Here is a 14913-nt window from a genome sequence, read left to right on the forward strand (position 1 = left end):
CATGCACCAGAATAGGCATGCCTAACCTGTGGAGTAATCCCGAGGAGGTGTCCCCAATAATATCTCGACTTCAATTTGTAAGAGCATATAGATCGCTCAAACAAGTCGATCTGCAGGGGAACACCAAACTCGGGCACTTAACGGCTGATTTTCTTAACATGAAAGCAGAGTATCATTTTGAGCCTTTTCTGGATGATATACAGCCCTTTATGACTAGGAAGCTGTATATCCAGTTTAGAACAGGGACCCTCCCGGTTAATGCTTTTACGACTAAATGGTCAAAAGATCCCTCTGTTGGGTGTCCCGCTTGCAACAGTTGTGATGAGACCGACATTCATGTTCTTTTTTTTGCCCTGGCTACAAATCTGCCAGACGGCATTGGCTCATACCATTATGTAGAAACATGGGCTGTACACAGTGTTTGGAGGTGTATAGAATTCTAAGATCTGACACCCCGCCCCCATAGTTTTTTGCCGATTCCTTAATTCTATGTGGCACAGACGTAGGGCCTTTTTTAATACATCTCAGCAACTGTAAAAAATGTCCCCCGCACTCGTCGTTTTTAGTTTTAAAATTTATCTGGTTTTAATCATCCTCGTTTTTAACTGATGTAAAGATATTGAACAAACTAAAATGTTTCTCTGGCTATATTTTATAACCTGTTATCAATGAAATTTCATCTCTCGTCTTAATAGAGCTATATATGTATACGTATTTTTTTTACTTTTTATGGCCTCTGATGACCGAAATTGTTTGTTGAGAGAGTAAACTGGATGGCATATGATTTGTAGCTATTGAAAGCATGCATAAGCACAGAAAAGCAGAAAATAAAGGAGCAGAAATTGAGAGAGCGGGAAAGCGTTTGGATTTTTAAATTCAAATCTTTTACTCATGGTTTTAACAGGGATGAAGAGCAGCATTATTTTTTAAAGGCACATTGACTCTGTAATACTAGCCGTTCTGTTTGTACAGCTTTCTTCTCCAACTCATATTTCCATGGATACCATATCTAGGAAGCTCAGAGAGAGTTGACATTGCATTTTACATATTCATATCTTGTTCCCTATGACCCTCCCTTTTGATTACATATTCGGATTGACTGTTTGTTTTGATATGAGCATTTAAGATTTTAAGAATTAAATGTAGAGGGCAAAATATGCTATTATGTACTGATTTGGTTTTCTTTCAAGATGCTGAATATGCATACGAAGAACTGGTTATTGTGCTAAAGACCCACTGAACACATGTTGCAGGTACCACTTTTCCAGTCCATTGTTCCCTTTTGGTTGATATATGTATAGGGTTGGTGAAGAAAGCAAGGAATCCAGATGAGGAGCAGGTTAGCAATCTAGTCTATTGCTCTTGGAAGGTATCGTGATCAGTCCCAGAATTGCTCTGTGAATGGCAATATGAGGGAAGGGTTGTAATGTCATGTGAGGAATCTGCATAAGTATGTACACCACTTTATCAGAAGGCATTTATCATGCCTGCGAGTTGTGGAGTTGTGCATTTAATACTATCAGTTGGATCTAACTGGGTTGATTTGGAATATTTGGATGCTTGTTGTTATGAGATATGGGAGTCAGAATGCACATGTTACTCCGACATGCCGATTATAGGATCATATGCGTTTAAAAGTGGTGAGGTTGTGTTTTTTCTCTGCACTTTTAATGGGTTTTTATGGACTTTTAGGATACGGCCCCTTAGAAAATTGCTGCTGATTTATTTGTGTTGAACTAGAGTATACACAGAGAATGTTGATCTGTCATAACACTGGAGGCAACATTCTCCGCAATATCTCGATTTAATAAATCCAAGCGTTCTCTGATTTTATTTTTCATAGGTTACGAGTAGGGTGTTGTTGGATTTTAAGAAGGAATAGGATAAGTCCTTTTTGCTGGATAATCCTGATTCAAATTTCCTCACATTTGGTTTATTGGACATGGATCTTCCTAGTTGCTTTTTAGTTTTATGCATATATTAAGAAAAGTGGATTTAATAGATGTTCTTTTTGTTTCTTCAGTCTGGCAATAAAGCTACATAAAGTATTTTTTTCCTTTTATTGTTATATTGTCATGTGTTCCCTATATAGCTCACTGTTGTTTTCCCTATGTTAACCTAACTATGTACATTGTAAGCTGCATTCACTGTGCACATATTGCCAAATATTACTTTTACGTTTGTGCCACATTGTATTTTCACACATAGGCAGCACATGTTTTTGTATTTTGTTCCCTTCTTGGGATTTAGTCAGAACAGCTCATGCAAGGTCAAACATTATTGCTCCTTGCTATTCTCTGTGGTCGGACACTAGCACATAAACATAATAGCGAAACCCAGCTTCTGTTTTTGAACACACATGTTTTATCATATAACCTGGGACTTGTTGCTTGATAATACAGAGCGGAGGACTTGCAGGCAAAGACAAAGTCCTGAGACGAATGGGCTGTGTCAGCTGAGATGTAGAACATCCATCTATGTATGCCAAGGTGTGGGGTTCGTCATTAATCCCAGAGATCTATAAATCACTTTGCTTATATAGTGGCGGTGGGCTTAGGCAAATCTGTCAGCTAATATGACAGTGATTTTTATTGTATATGGTCTTTCAGTCATGCTAATGACATTACTGACCTGCATATATTTTCCAATTGTGGCACAATTATTGCATATTAGAGCATGATAGTTTCAATAAATATTATAAGCTTCCTTCATGCCTCTTTTCTATTTAAAAGGGGATGACCTGCAACCGCAATCCCTGGAAGAGTCGAGAGTGTTGTGTTCTGGGGTGTCAAATCACTTGCCTCTCTGGGAAGGTTAGGAGGGCAAGTGAGGCACTATCAGCTAGTCGGATTCGGGCCCATAGGTACTTATGCGGTATGGGGACTCAGTCCCTACATACTAACATTGTATGGTCCCATGCATAGTTCTGTTCCTTAGCAGAATCCCTGCAACAATACTGGATGGACAGGTAACCAAACACATTTTTTTTAATTGTCTTGCACATAACTTTATTTGAGCACATTATTAGAGGCTCAGTATAGTGAAAATGTATTTTCCACAACTTTTCAGAACTACTGTTATTTTAATATGAAGAGAAATGCAAAACTTCATGATGGAGTTTAACCACTTTATGTATCCGCACTTTCACACAAAATGAGGGTCATATAAACTATTATCAGAAATCATCTGAATGATCCTTTCTAGAAAGATCGATCATCCTGTCATAGATGCTTTAGAGCAGTGGTTCTTAACCTTTCGACTGGTGTGGACACCCAACGAATCATAACTGGAATAAAAGGAATCCAATGAGTCATTACTTGAAGCTGGAGTTCCCCCGACCTACGCAATTTCTTTGATTTGAACTTCAAAACAAACACAGAAATAAGTACACAACTAACAAAGTCTCAAATATGGAAATATTTTGTTTAATTCACAATCAAATATAGAAAAGGTATTTAAATGTTAATTTTGCTTATTATTTGTATAAACTTTGTTAATTTTAATTTATTAATTTTAATATTATTTCATTTTATAAAGCAGTCGCGGACCCCCTGGGGACCTCAGACCACAGGTTAAGAACCACTGCTTTAGAAAAACAGTCATGCAGTTCTACTTTCTATTCACTGTTTTTTTCTACTTGTTAATATTGGGTATTGTTCTTTAGCATGCCACAAAGTGACAGGTTTTGTCGGACAAAACACGGGATTGCTATCTTTACCTGTTCTTAGATTAACTTTGCTATGGATCTGTTCCCATGTTTTTGGTTCCAACATCATTTTGATACATTTCCTCTGATGGGGTTTTTCACAAATTATCCCTTTGTTTTCCAAGACTTATTTATAATGAATCATAGATAAATTGGTACCTCTTATCTCTTGAATAGTGAAATTATTTTCTTGAAATTGTATCAAAAGTGTTGTTTGTTAAAGTATTTTTTGCTTACCTTTCTTTTACCTTGTTACTAATGTGACATTTTTTTGTTCGGTATTTGTTGTTAATTCAAGCCCTGATGAAGTGAAATATGAATTTAAAATGTAAGCTGAACCAGTTGGGTTTTGGAAAATGCTACTTACCAGTATGCATCTGTTCTTGGCATGAAGAGCTGCAGATCCACACACTAGCATTAGATCGCCATCTGGTGTTGGGCTCGGATGCTTGCACCTTGTTGTTGTCTTGGAAGAAGTCTTTGTAGTCACGAGATAGGTGACTCCTCCCTTGGACGATAGTGCGCATGGGCATCAGCACCATCCTTAGATTGTTTTTCACCATAATGGAAAATGATGGAGTTAGTAGAAAGAAAAAGATGTCCATGTGTGTATATCTAAGTAAGATAGAACTGGAACAGATACAGGTCCCGGAGAGGTGGGTGGGCGTGTGTGGATCTGCAGCTCTACATGCCAAGAACAGATGCATACTGATGAGTAGCATTTTCCGTTCGAGGCATATGAGCTGCAGATCACACACTAGCATAGACTGTACAGCAGTAGCTCCCCTAGCGGTGGTCACCTGTATCGTTTGCAGTAGTTTGAAAGAGTTTTAAGAACAGCTTGGCCCACAGTAGCTTGTTGCTTGGCTTGCACGTCAACACAATAGTGTTTAGTGAAGGCGTGTGTTGTAGACCATGTTGCTGCCTTAAAGATGTCTTCTAGGGGAATGTTCCCTAAGAATGCCATGGAGGCCCCTAGTTTGCGTGTGGAGTGCGCTCTAGGGGGAATTGTCAACGTGCGTTTAGCATTTTGGTAGCATATTTGGATACATTTAACGATCCACCTTGCACTCCCAGCTTTGGAGATGGGGTTACCTTTATGCGGTGGGGAGAAAGCTACGAACAATTGTTTAGTCTTGCGAAAGGATTTAGTTCTGTCAATGTAATAAAGTAGGGCTCTTTTTACATCTAGGGTGTGTAGAGCTCTCTCTGCTATGGAGTCTGGGTTTTGAAAAAACACTGGTAACTCCACCGATTGGTTAAGATGAAATGGAGAGATGACTTTAGGAAGGAATTTTGGATTTGTTCTGAGAACCACATTGTTACGATGTATTTGTAAGAATGGTTCTTGTATGGTTAAAGCCTGGATCTCACTTACTCTTCTAAGAGAGGTGATTGCAATAAGGAAAGCTACTTTCCATGTGAGGAACTGCAATTCGCATTTATGTAGAGGTTCAAATGGGGGTCCCATGAGCCTAGTAAGAACAATATTTAGATTCCATACTGGAGAGGGTGGCAACCTGGGAGGAATGATTCTTTTCAGGCCCTCCATAAAGGCTTTAATTGCAGGGACTCTAAAAAGTGACAAGTGTTGTCTGTTTTGTAAATAAGCAGCAAGTGCTGCTAGATGTAAACGTATGGATGAATATGCTAGATTACATCTTTGCAAGTGTAGTAAGTAGCAAATGATGTCCAGGATGGAGGCATCCAGTGGATCAATATGGTTGTTAGTGCAGTAAATGGCAAATCTTTTCCATTTTGCAGCAGAGCAAGCTCTAGTAGTAGGGCGTCTGGCTTCTTTAATGATGTTCATACAGTCTGGTGGTAGGTTAAGGTAACCGAACTCTAGGACTTCAGGAGCCAGATCGCCAGATTCAGCTGACCTGGATCTGGATGTCTGATCTTTCCATGGTTCTGTTAACAAGGATGGGGACAGGCGTAGTTTTTAGTGTAGAACTAGTGAGAGTTCCAATAGTGTTGTGAACCACGGTTGGTGTACCCATGTGAGAGCTACAAGGATTAGTTTGAGAGACTGTTGCCGGAGCTTGCGTACCACTAGTGGAATCAGTGGTAGTGGCGGAAAAGCGTATGCAAATCTGCCTGACCAGTTCAACCATATCGCATTGCCCTTGGACAATGGGTGTGGAAACCTGGCGGCGAAGGTTGGGCATTTTGCGTTTGGGTGTGTGGCGAACAGATCTATGTCTGGTTGGCCCCACATTTGGAAAAATGGTAGAAGAACTTGGGGATGTCGTTCCCATTTGTGAATCTGCTGTGTCTGTCGACTTAATAGGTCCGCAATCTGATTGTGAACTCCTGGAAGGTGTTCCGCATGTAGGTATATATTTTGTGGTATGGCCCATCTCCAAATGTTCTGTGCGAGCTGGGACAGCTGCAGAGAATGTGTGCCTCCCTGTTTTTGTATGTAATACATGGCTGTCATGTTGTCCGTCCGGATCAGGACAGCTTTGTTTTGTAGATGTACTTGGAATGATTTTAATGCAAGAAATATTGCTAGTAGTTCCAGGTGATTGATGTGGAGCACTTTTTGTTGAGTGGTCCATTTGCCTTGAGTTGTATGCCCGAGGAGATGGGCTCCCCATCCTGTGAGTGATGCGTCTGTTGTGAGCACTATCTGTGGAACAGGTTTGAGGAACGGCCGCCCTTTGGATAAGTTTGTGGTGTTCCACCACTGCAGAGAGTGATGTGTGCGGCTGTCTACCAACACCAGATCTGTAAGTTGTCCTTGAGCCTGATTCCACTGATGTGTTAGACATTCCTGTAAGGGACGCATTTGAAGTCTTGCATAAGGTACAATAAAGATGCAAGATGCCATCATGCCTATGAGTTGCATGAACACTCTGGCTGGGAGAGAGTGTTGGGCCTGAAATTTTGGGGTGAGGGTTTGTTTACTGGCTATGCTGGCTGGACTGGGATATGCCAGAGCTGTGGAAGTGTTTATTGTGGCCCCTAGATATTGGAGTTTATGAGAGGGCCGGAGATGCGACTTCGTGTAGTTTAGTGTGAACCCCAAGTTGTGTAATGTTTGGATGGTTTGGTGAGTGTGTTGAACACATTGGTTGAATGACTTGGCTTTTAATTAGCCAGTCGTCCAGATATGTGAAGACATGGATCTGTTGTTTTCTCAAATGTGCTGCTACCACCTCAAGACATTTTATGAATACTCTGGGTGCGGTGGTGACTCTGAATGGAAGGACTTTGAACTGATAGTGTTGTCCGTCCACTACGAACCTTAGATACTTCCTGTGAGCAGGATGTATGGGAATGTGGAAGTAAGCGTCCTTGAGATCTAGTGTGGCAAGGAAGTTGCCTTGTTGCAACAGTGGGAGCACTTGTTGGAGAGTGATCATGTGAAAATGATCTGAGTGTATATACAGATTGAGGAGTCTGAGGTCGAGTATTGGTCCTAGAGTCCCGTCCATTTTGGGTATTAGGAAATACAGCAAGTAAACCCCTGTTCCTTCATGTGGTAAAGGAACAGGCTCTATTGCGTGCTTTTGAAGCAGTGAGAGAACTTCTTGTTTCAAGAGCGTGAGATGATCTGTGGACATTGGATGCTGCTTGGGTGGTATGTGTGGGGGGGTAGCTGTAAGTTCCAGGCAGTAACCATACTGGATAATCTGTCTTACCCACTTGTCTGTTGTGATGGAATTCTAGACAGGTAGAACGGTGATAATCTTCCCCCGACCGGAGTGGAATGGTCTGGGGGGAGTGGAGGGAAGTCACTGTTTTGTAGTAGGGGCGGTGCGAGTGTTGTTGTTACCTCGGCCTCTCCCTTTATTGTTATTTCCTCTGTATCCACCTCTAAAATATCCTCTATTGGGGGATGTTTGTGTAGTGGTTTTAAAGAAAGATGAGGTGTCTGTGCCCATGTTCTTGGAGGCTCCTCTGTAAAAGGAACGATGAAAGGAGCCACGTGTTTGCGGAGACTAACGCTCCCATGGACTTAGCAGTCTCTGTGTCTTTCTTCATTTTTTCAAGAGCAGTGTCTACAGCCGGGCCAAATAGTTGTTCTTGGTTGAACGGCTGGTTCAGGATGGTTGTCTTGACCTCTTGCTTAAAGCCTGAAATGCGCAGCCAGGCATGTCGTCTGAGGAGTATACTGGTATTGATGGATCTAGAGGCGGTGTCTGCTGCATCAAGTGCGCATTTAATTGACGCGTTTGATATCAGTTTGCCCTCTTGGATGAGATCATTTGCCTGAGTTTTGTATTGGTCAGGCAAATGCTGTAATAGGGTTTCCAGTTGGTCATAGTGGGCCCTATCATATCTAGCCAGCAGTGCTTGCGTATTGGCTATGCGCCAGTGATTGGCGGCCTGCGCAGCTACTCTTTTGCCAGATGCGTCCAGTAATTTGGATTCCTTATCTGGGGGTGGTGCATCCCCGGAGGTTTGTGAGTTGGCGCGCTTTCTAGCGTTGGAAACTACTAGAGAATCCAAAGGCAGTTGTCCCTTAATGTAAGCAGGATCTTCAGAAGCAGGTCTATATTTTGTATCTATCCTACGATTAAGAAACCTGGCACGTACGGGATCTTTGAACACGTCAGGGGCATGTTGACTCCTTTAATCATTGGTAATATTTGCACTGTTTTTTGGGACTGTTCAAATGTCCTCCTCTGCTGTGTCTGAGTGCATTTTCACACCGTGCAAAACGGCAGCCCTACTAAGCAATTGTCCAAAACTAATATTATCGTGGGAGGTCTGGTAAATCTATTGGGACAGTGTAATCCCAATCATCTTGTGGTGGGTCGTCTGGATCTGTGAATGGATCAGGGTCTCCCCCTGCCCCTAGGTCATCATCATCATCATCATCCTGTGGTAGTGTATGTGTTGGAGAAGTTACAGGCAGAGGTGGTGTAACAGATTTAAGGATAGGAAGGAGGTTAGAAGGACATAAAGGAGAAGAAGGAGGCATAGGTGATGTAGCAGAGTCCTTCTTCTTCACAGGCTCTGGAGGGGCATGTGCGGTGTCTAACTTCCTCTTCTTGCATGGCACAGCTGTGACATGTCCTGTTTTAGGATTAATATAGATCTTTTTCTGCTTAGGATCGATAAGATCCAGATGAAAAAGTTCCTCTTCCTCGATGACGCTTTCGGTGTCGATTTTTTCGGTTTCGAGCAGGGCTGTTGTTGAGTTTTATGCTCTTTGGCCTTAGGAGGCGTGGTAGAATCCTTCGGCTTCTCTTTCGGTTCCGAGGATTTCGGTTTCGGAGCCGAGGCGGGATCTTTAGGCTTAGAAGCGTTCAAAGCCGGTTTATCCACGGGTCTCGAGGTTTTCGAGGCCGGTTTGTCTTTTGAGGGAGTTGGAACCGATTTCGGAGCAGAGTGATCCTTTGGCTTCAGTGCTGAAGGTGCCGGTGGGACAATTATATGCGGTTTGCTCAGTCCCGAGCTACCGGAAGGCTTGTCTTTTTTCTTCGGAGCTGGGCACACAGGCGGGGCTTCTGAAGTGTGTTTTCGATCGCGACTGGGGCCAACAGGCGAAGTCTTGACCAGTGCCTTTTGTTTTGGTGATGGGGTTGGGGTATGGGCAGTAGTACTCACTCGTTTACCATGAGTGATGGGGTCATCTGAGTCTTCCGCCTCCGACATGATTTTGAGATCCTCAGAATCTTCTTCTGGGACATCCGGGCCTTCATCAAAGATGTCCTCTGGTTCTGGAGCTGATCTTTGTGCCATGAGGTGATGTCGAGCCCTTCGATCCCGAATAGTCTTCTTCGATCGAAAGGATCCGCAGGCTGGACAGCTTGACTTGTCGTGTTCTGGCAAGAGGCACAGGTTTCAGACCTTATGATGGTCACTGTGCGGGAACTTTGCACCACACTGGGGGCATTTCTTGAATGGCGTCCTTTCCATGAGCCGTAGGCCTTACGGCGTCGATAGGCCCAGTGGCCCGCATTGATGACTGGAATCGGGCCGATGAAAGGCGCGTCGAAGATATCGATGTTCGAAATCAATCCGAAGAGTTTGTGAAAATTTTGCTCGCCGAAATAGTTTGAAATGGAAGTTTTGAACCGGAGCGCAAAAGTTGCATCCGAACCCAATGGCGGAAAAAAACAATCTAAGGATGGAGTTGATGCCCATGCGCACTATCGGCCAAGGGAGGAGTCACCTATCTCGTGACTACAAAGACTTCTTCCAAGACAACAACAAGGTGCAAGCATCCGAGCCCAACACCAGATTGTGATCTAATGCTAGTGTGTGATTTGCAGCTCATATGCCTCGAATATAAACTTAGCAATAATAAACAATCATAAGTCTGACTGGATGTGTGAAGAACTCCATCTTTGAAATGAATCGATGGACCTCGAAACAACTGGTCTTTTACTGCCCATTTCTCGGTAGCTTTCCAACCCGTGCAGACCTAATGCTACCCGCTTGTTTCCATCTGCATTCTGCCGCTTTCATCCCTCACTCCCACTTATATTCCATCAAACAAGTGTGATCTGAGGTTCTAAATTAGAACTGTGTAGTGTTGCCCCTTCTGCATCACATGCTGCAGAGTTGATGGACAATATGCTGAATAAATCAAACATTCATCTCTAGTCAAGAGATCTGGGTTCTTTTGTTCACTACGCCACCCCAGTTTGGACCCAGCCCTATGTAAATCAGCCTTGACACTGTTCCTCATGGGAAAAGTTCAGCCCAAACTGCCAAGCTGGGCCCTCCCTGGACCGGAAACAGGCTTTCTGGGACCGGTTTCGGGGCAACACTCGTCATCAGCCAGGCTAGCTTGAATCCAGTGGCACAGCGAGCATGGGACCCATATCTGGGCATACCCATCCCACTTAGGGCGAAAAATGCTGCGGCAACAAGTCATGGATGGAATCCTGAATAGATCAAATATTCACCCCCAGTCAAGAGATCTGTGTTAAATCCATCGTTCTTTTGCTCACTACGCCACCCCAGTTTGGACCCATATGCAAATCAGTCTTGACCCTGCTCCTTATGGGAACAGTCCAGTCCGAACTGCTAAGCTGTGTCCTCCCTCCCTGGACTGGAAACAAGCATACCGGGACCGGTTTTGGGGTATCACCCCTCATCAGCCAGGATCGCTTGAATCCAGTGGCAAAGTGAGCAAGGCACCCACGTCTGGGTATACCCTGCCAACTTAGGGCGAACAAAGCAAACACAAGGAGATGATGGACAGAGCGCTGAAACTTTTCAGACACTCACCCCAGTCACAGATCTGGGTTGAATCCATGATCGTTCTTTAGCTCACTTTGCCACCCCAGTTCAGACACAGCCATATGCAAATCAGTCTTGAACTGTCCCTCATGGGAACAGTCCAGCCCGAACTGCCAAGACAGGTCTACCCCGGTCCCGAAACAAGCATCCTGGGTCCGGTTTTAGGCTAACCCCCTCATCAGCCAGGCTAGCTTGAAATTAGTGGCTAAGTGAGCAAGGGACCCACGAACAAAGCAAACACAAGGAGATGATGGATGGAGCACTGAAACTTTTCAGACACTTACCCCCAGACACAGATCTGTGTTGAATCCATCATCATTCTTTAGCTCACTTTGTCACCCCTGTTCAGACCCAGCCATAAGCAAAGGGACCCACATCTGGGCATACCCATCCCACTTGGGGCGATAAATGCTGCTGCAAAAAATGATGGACAGAATGCTGAATAAATTAAACATTCTGCATCACAGCCCAGTCAACTCACACAGTAGCTGTGTGACACACTTTTTTTCTTTTAATCATCACATGGGCACTCAGTGAGGAGACACTATCACACATTGAGGTGAAAACCCACGCACATATTAGGTCTCCAGCTTAGGTGTGGATGCTCTGAACAGCTGGGCTCCAATTAAAACTTCGCCAAGGAATGGAAAGTCATTCCAGATGAGTTGCTTATTACTGTGGGAGAAGGCAGGTGGGACTGTTTGGGAGGTGATGGGAGGCCAAAACCCCACTGTCCAGGGGCCCTGTCCCTTCTCTCTATTATGCACTTTCAAAATTATTGTTTTCAGGCAATTTTGTGGCAATCCTGACAAAGGCGCATCCTCGCTCAAACAAGCGAAGAAGATTCAATTTCTGCCAATATTGGTTTTTATTGTGTTTTTAATATGTCGTTCATATATTGAAAAATATTGCCGATCTAAAGATTGTATTTCATAATATCGCAATTTGGATGTTTTTTTATGAATGAAGATCGTTTTATACTACTATTGAACTCAATTAATTGAAATTAAAAAACCTTTTTATTGCATTTCTTCCTTTTTGGTTCTTACACTGAGCTTACGTTTAGTTATTACTTATTTTGTCATAGTATAATGTTTGACAAGTTTATCATTGCCTAGGAATTTATTGTCGATTGGAGTTGCCTTCGTTGCCTTGCACTGCGCACTTTCAAGATTGTGATTGTAGTTTGCATTTCGTATGAAAAAGGCTTTACTGCTCCTTAATCTTTAATCTGGTGCCCCTTTGCACGTCCCCCTACGAAGGCCTCCATCTACTGCACTGTACTGCAATTACATTTATATAGTGCTTACTTCCCCTGATGAGGCGTCAAAGCACTTTATGGCAGGTAGCACGCTACTCCTAAATTCAAAGGTTAATGGTTAATCCAGTGGTTCTTCTTGATGGTTAATGGGATTAGTCATTTTCTCAAGGAAAGGCTTGCATGCATTTATTGTCTCCGTGGAAGATCACGTTAATGGCTGTTAGGTGTGAGTATTACATTGAGTTTGTGAAAATTGTTGGTGGAAAGCATAGAATGGTTAGCGGAGGTGAGTTACTGTTAAAATGCAGGGATATGTTTTCCAGGAAGGAGAGGTTATGATCTAGAGGATGAGGTGTGGGCTGTTTGTATAAATGCAATAAATGAGAGTAAAGCAGACAGGCATGCACCAGAGTAGGTAACACCTAGAGAGAGTAGATGTTGCAGAGAATGGAGAATGGGTAAGAAAAAATGGAGAAGGAACAATCATATCTTTTAAAGCAAAGTCAACAATTCATGCGAGGCTTTAGGAGTAAAGGGGGAGAAGGGTTTTAGGAAAGCATGTCATCTCGGATGTACCAACTGTCGAAGAAGGATAGGCGGCTGTCACATGTGGGAAGGTGCCAATAGCTGCAGCATCTTTGGGTTCTGTTTCACTCTCGACATTGTTGAATCTTTGTTCTTTGAAAAGTAACATTAACAGTAAACATTATTCCCAATGTTTTCAACTCTATACTCTGCTCTTTTTAACATTAGGTGCTATGCTATTAGGGAAGTCCTTTGGGTTTGACAGGCAAGATTTGGAGGAGTGAATCATCTCTGCGATTGGAAGTGATCCCTCCGTTAGGCCTGGTTCTCCCCTGATCTCAGGAAGGGGATTTTGTAAGGAGTTTGTGCTGATTTGATTCTCTTAGAGGGTAATACACGTGTAATCCCTAAATACAGATTCTTAATTTGATTTGTGTGATACTGTGTGACAGCCGTTCCCAAACATCTGTCAGACTGCTGCTGCAAAAGGACATTAGGGGGAGTAGAGTCAGAGAGGGTGGCAAAGTCCTGACATAGCTTTGTCCTTGCTCATCTTCAGACATGACCTATAGATTAGCCAAAATCAAATATCTGGCTAGAGCCAAATCCCAGCATGCTTTGCCTCAGTCACCTACAATGCCTGGGTTAATCTCCACTGATAAATCAGCAGCAACTGTGGGTTCGGGGGGGAAGAGATGATGGATGTGATCTGCTTTGTTTATCTTGAGTGGTAGTAGGAAGGGGTGATAGGCCTTATATCGGATGCGGTAACCGATTGTGAGCAAAGTAATAAGTGGAATGTGTCTGAACTTACCTGGAGCGAAGGGGATGTCAGAGAATACATCACGAATGGTCCGCCCTACAATTTGATATCCAAAAGACGTTTCATCATAGGGACTGACGGGAAGAGGTTCAAAGGCATTCTTAATAGTAATTTTCACTCTGTCATCACTGATGACGTGCTTCACAGTGTCAATTACCTAGAGAAAGAAAACAAGGTGAATAGGCTTTCCTTTCTTCAATATCTATTTGTTATCAATTCCAGTGGAGTTTTTTTCAGTGCTTTCAAAAACTATTACATTTTTTTTTTTTTTTTTAAAGTTATCAGGGTTTACACTTTTTGGTCCAAACAAAATTGCTGAGATTATGGTCTTTTCAATGCTTAGAGCGAAATGCCCTTTTTTCACCCGTTCATTCCTTTTGTAAATTATTACTAGTTCTTCCTTCTCCAAACTCACTGGTTCACACCCTTTCCTTAAATGTGTTCTTCCATGTAACTTTCATTATCTCACCTCTCTGCCAGTCTAAATTGTCAGTAATCAGATACCTCTTTTCAGCAGTCCAGTCCCAATTCATGATCAGTATGCGCATGAATGGAGATTTGGTGCCATTTCATTAAAACAGGAAAGATCTACTTTATAAAGATTTTCAACTCTGACATTAAATGTATGTAAACTGTGGTGTACTCTCTACTAGGTTATTGTACGCTAGTGTCACAATGTCCTGTTCTGTGGCTCTACATACCAAGAAAAAGCGGGACTAATAAATATATTATTTCTGATGGATCTAGGCCTATTTTTGCTGTACCTGGTCATAGGGTAGAAAACTGCTAGGATATTACTACTGTTAGCTATAACGACTTTGGTGACAAAAAACTGTGCTGTTATTTGAAGCAGCTGACGTAATAAAGCAATTTCATGAACTGCAGGATGTTTAGAGTCGCTCTCGAGTGCAGTTCACACAGGGTATGAAATCTATTGTACACTGTTGGCGTAGTGTCTGTGGATTGAGGTGTAATTGAAAGCCAGCACAAGGACCTCTTAGCACTGGTTTTTACCACTCATGTGGGTGGGCTTTGTTTCTTTGAAAGCAGTGCTGGGACTGTGTGCTCAAGGCACTTTAACTTTGTGTTCTGTGCAGTGTGTCTAGTTCCAGGGCATTTTCTATTGAGCAGGAAAGAGTTAATGAGCACAGTGCAATGTGTTTCCATGAATTGTAGTCCGCGTGCTTTGTACAGGCGACGTTGCCAAGTGGCGAGCCTTGCTTTGTCCTCATACATGTCAAGCTTCATTTCGACACTGAGGCAGTAGGAATGAGAGTTGAACTCAGTGATCATCTGGCTGCATCATGCACACATCCTACTTCACTGCACAGACTCAGAATAGGTTCTTACACCTGTTTATGCTTACATTGCTCTGACATTTTTCTGATA

General features: G+C 42.9%; 1 protein-coding gene across 1 annotated transcript in view; it reads right to left on the reverse strand.

Moving 5' to 3' along the window:
* LOC146869414 (N-fatty-acyl-amino acid synthase/hydrolase PM20D1-like) overlaps window positions 1-14913 on the reverse strand; it is a 166201-nt gene that overhangs the window by 36108 nt on the left and 115180 nt on the right. Inside the window, exon 12 of the mRNA XM_085599799.1 lies at window positions 13516-13681. Within this exon, the coding sequence (XP_085455925.1) occupies window positions 13516-13681 (166 nt within the window). The remainder of the gene's footprint in view (window positions 1-13515; window positions 13682-14913) is intronic.

Source organism: Triturus cristatus, chromosome 1_1 (genome assembly GCF_964204655.1).
Source record: "Triturus cristatus chromosome 1_1, aTriCri1.1, whole genome shotgun sequence".
Classification (NCBI taxonomy): Eukaryota; Metazoa; Chordata; class Amphibia; order Caudata; family Salamandridae; genus Triturus; species Triturus cristatus.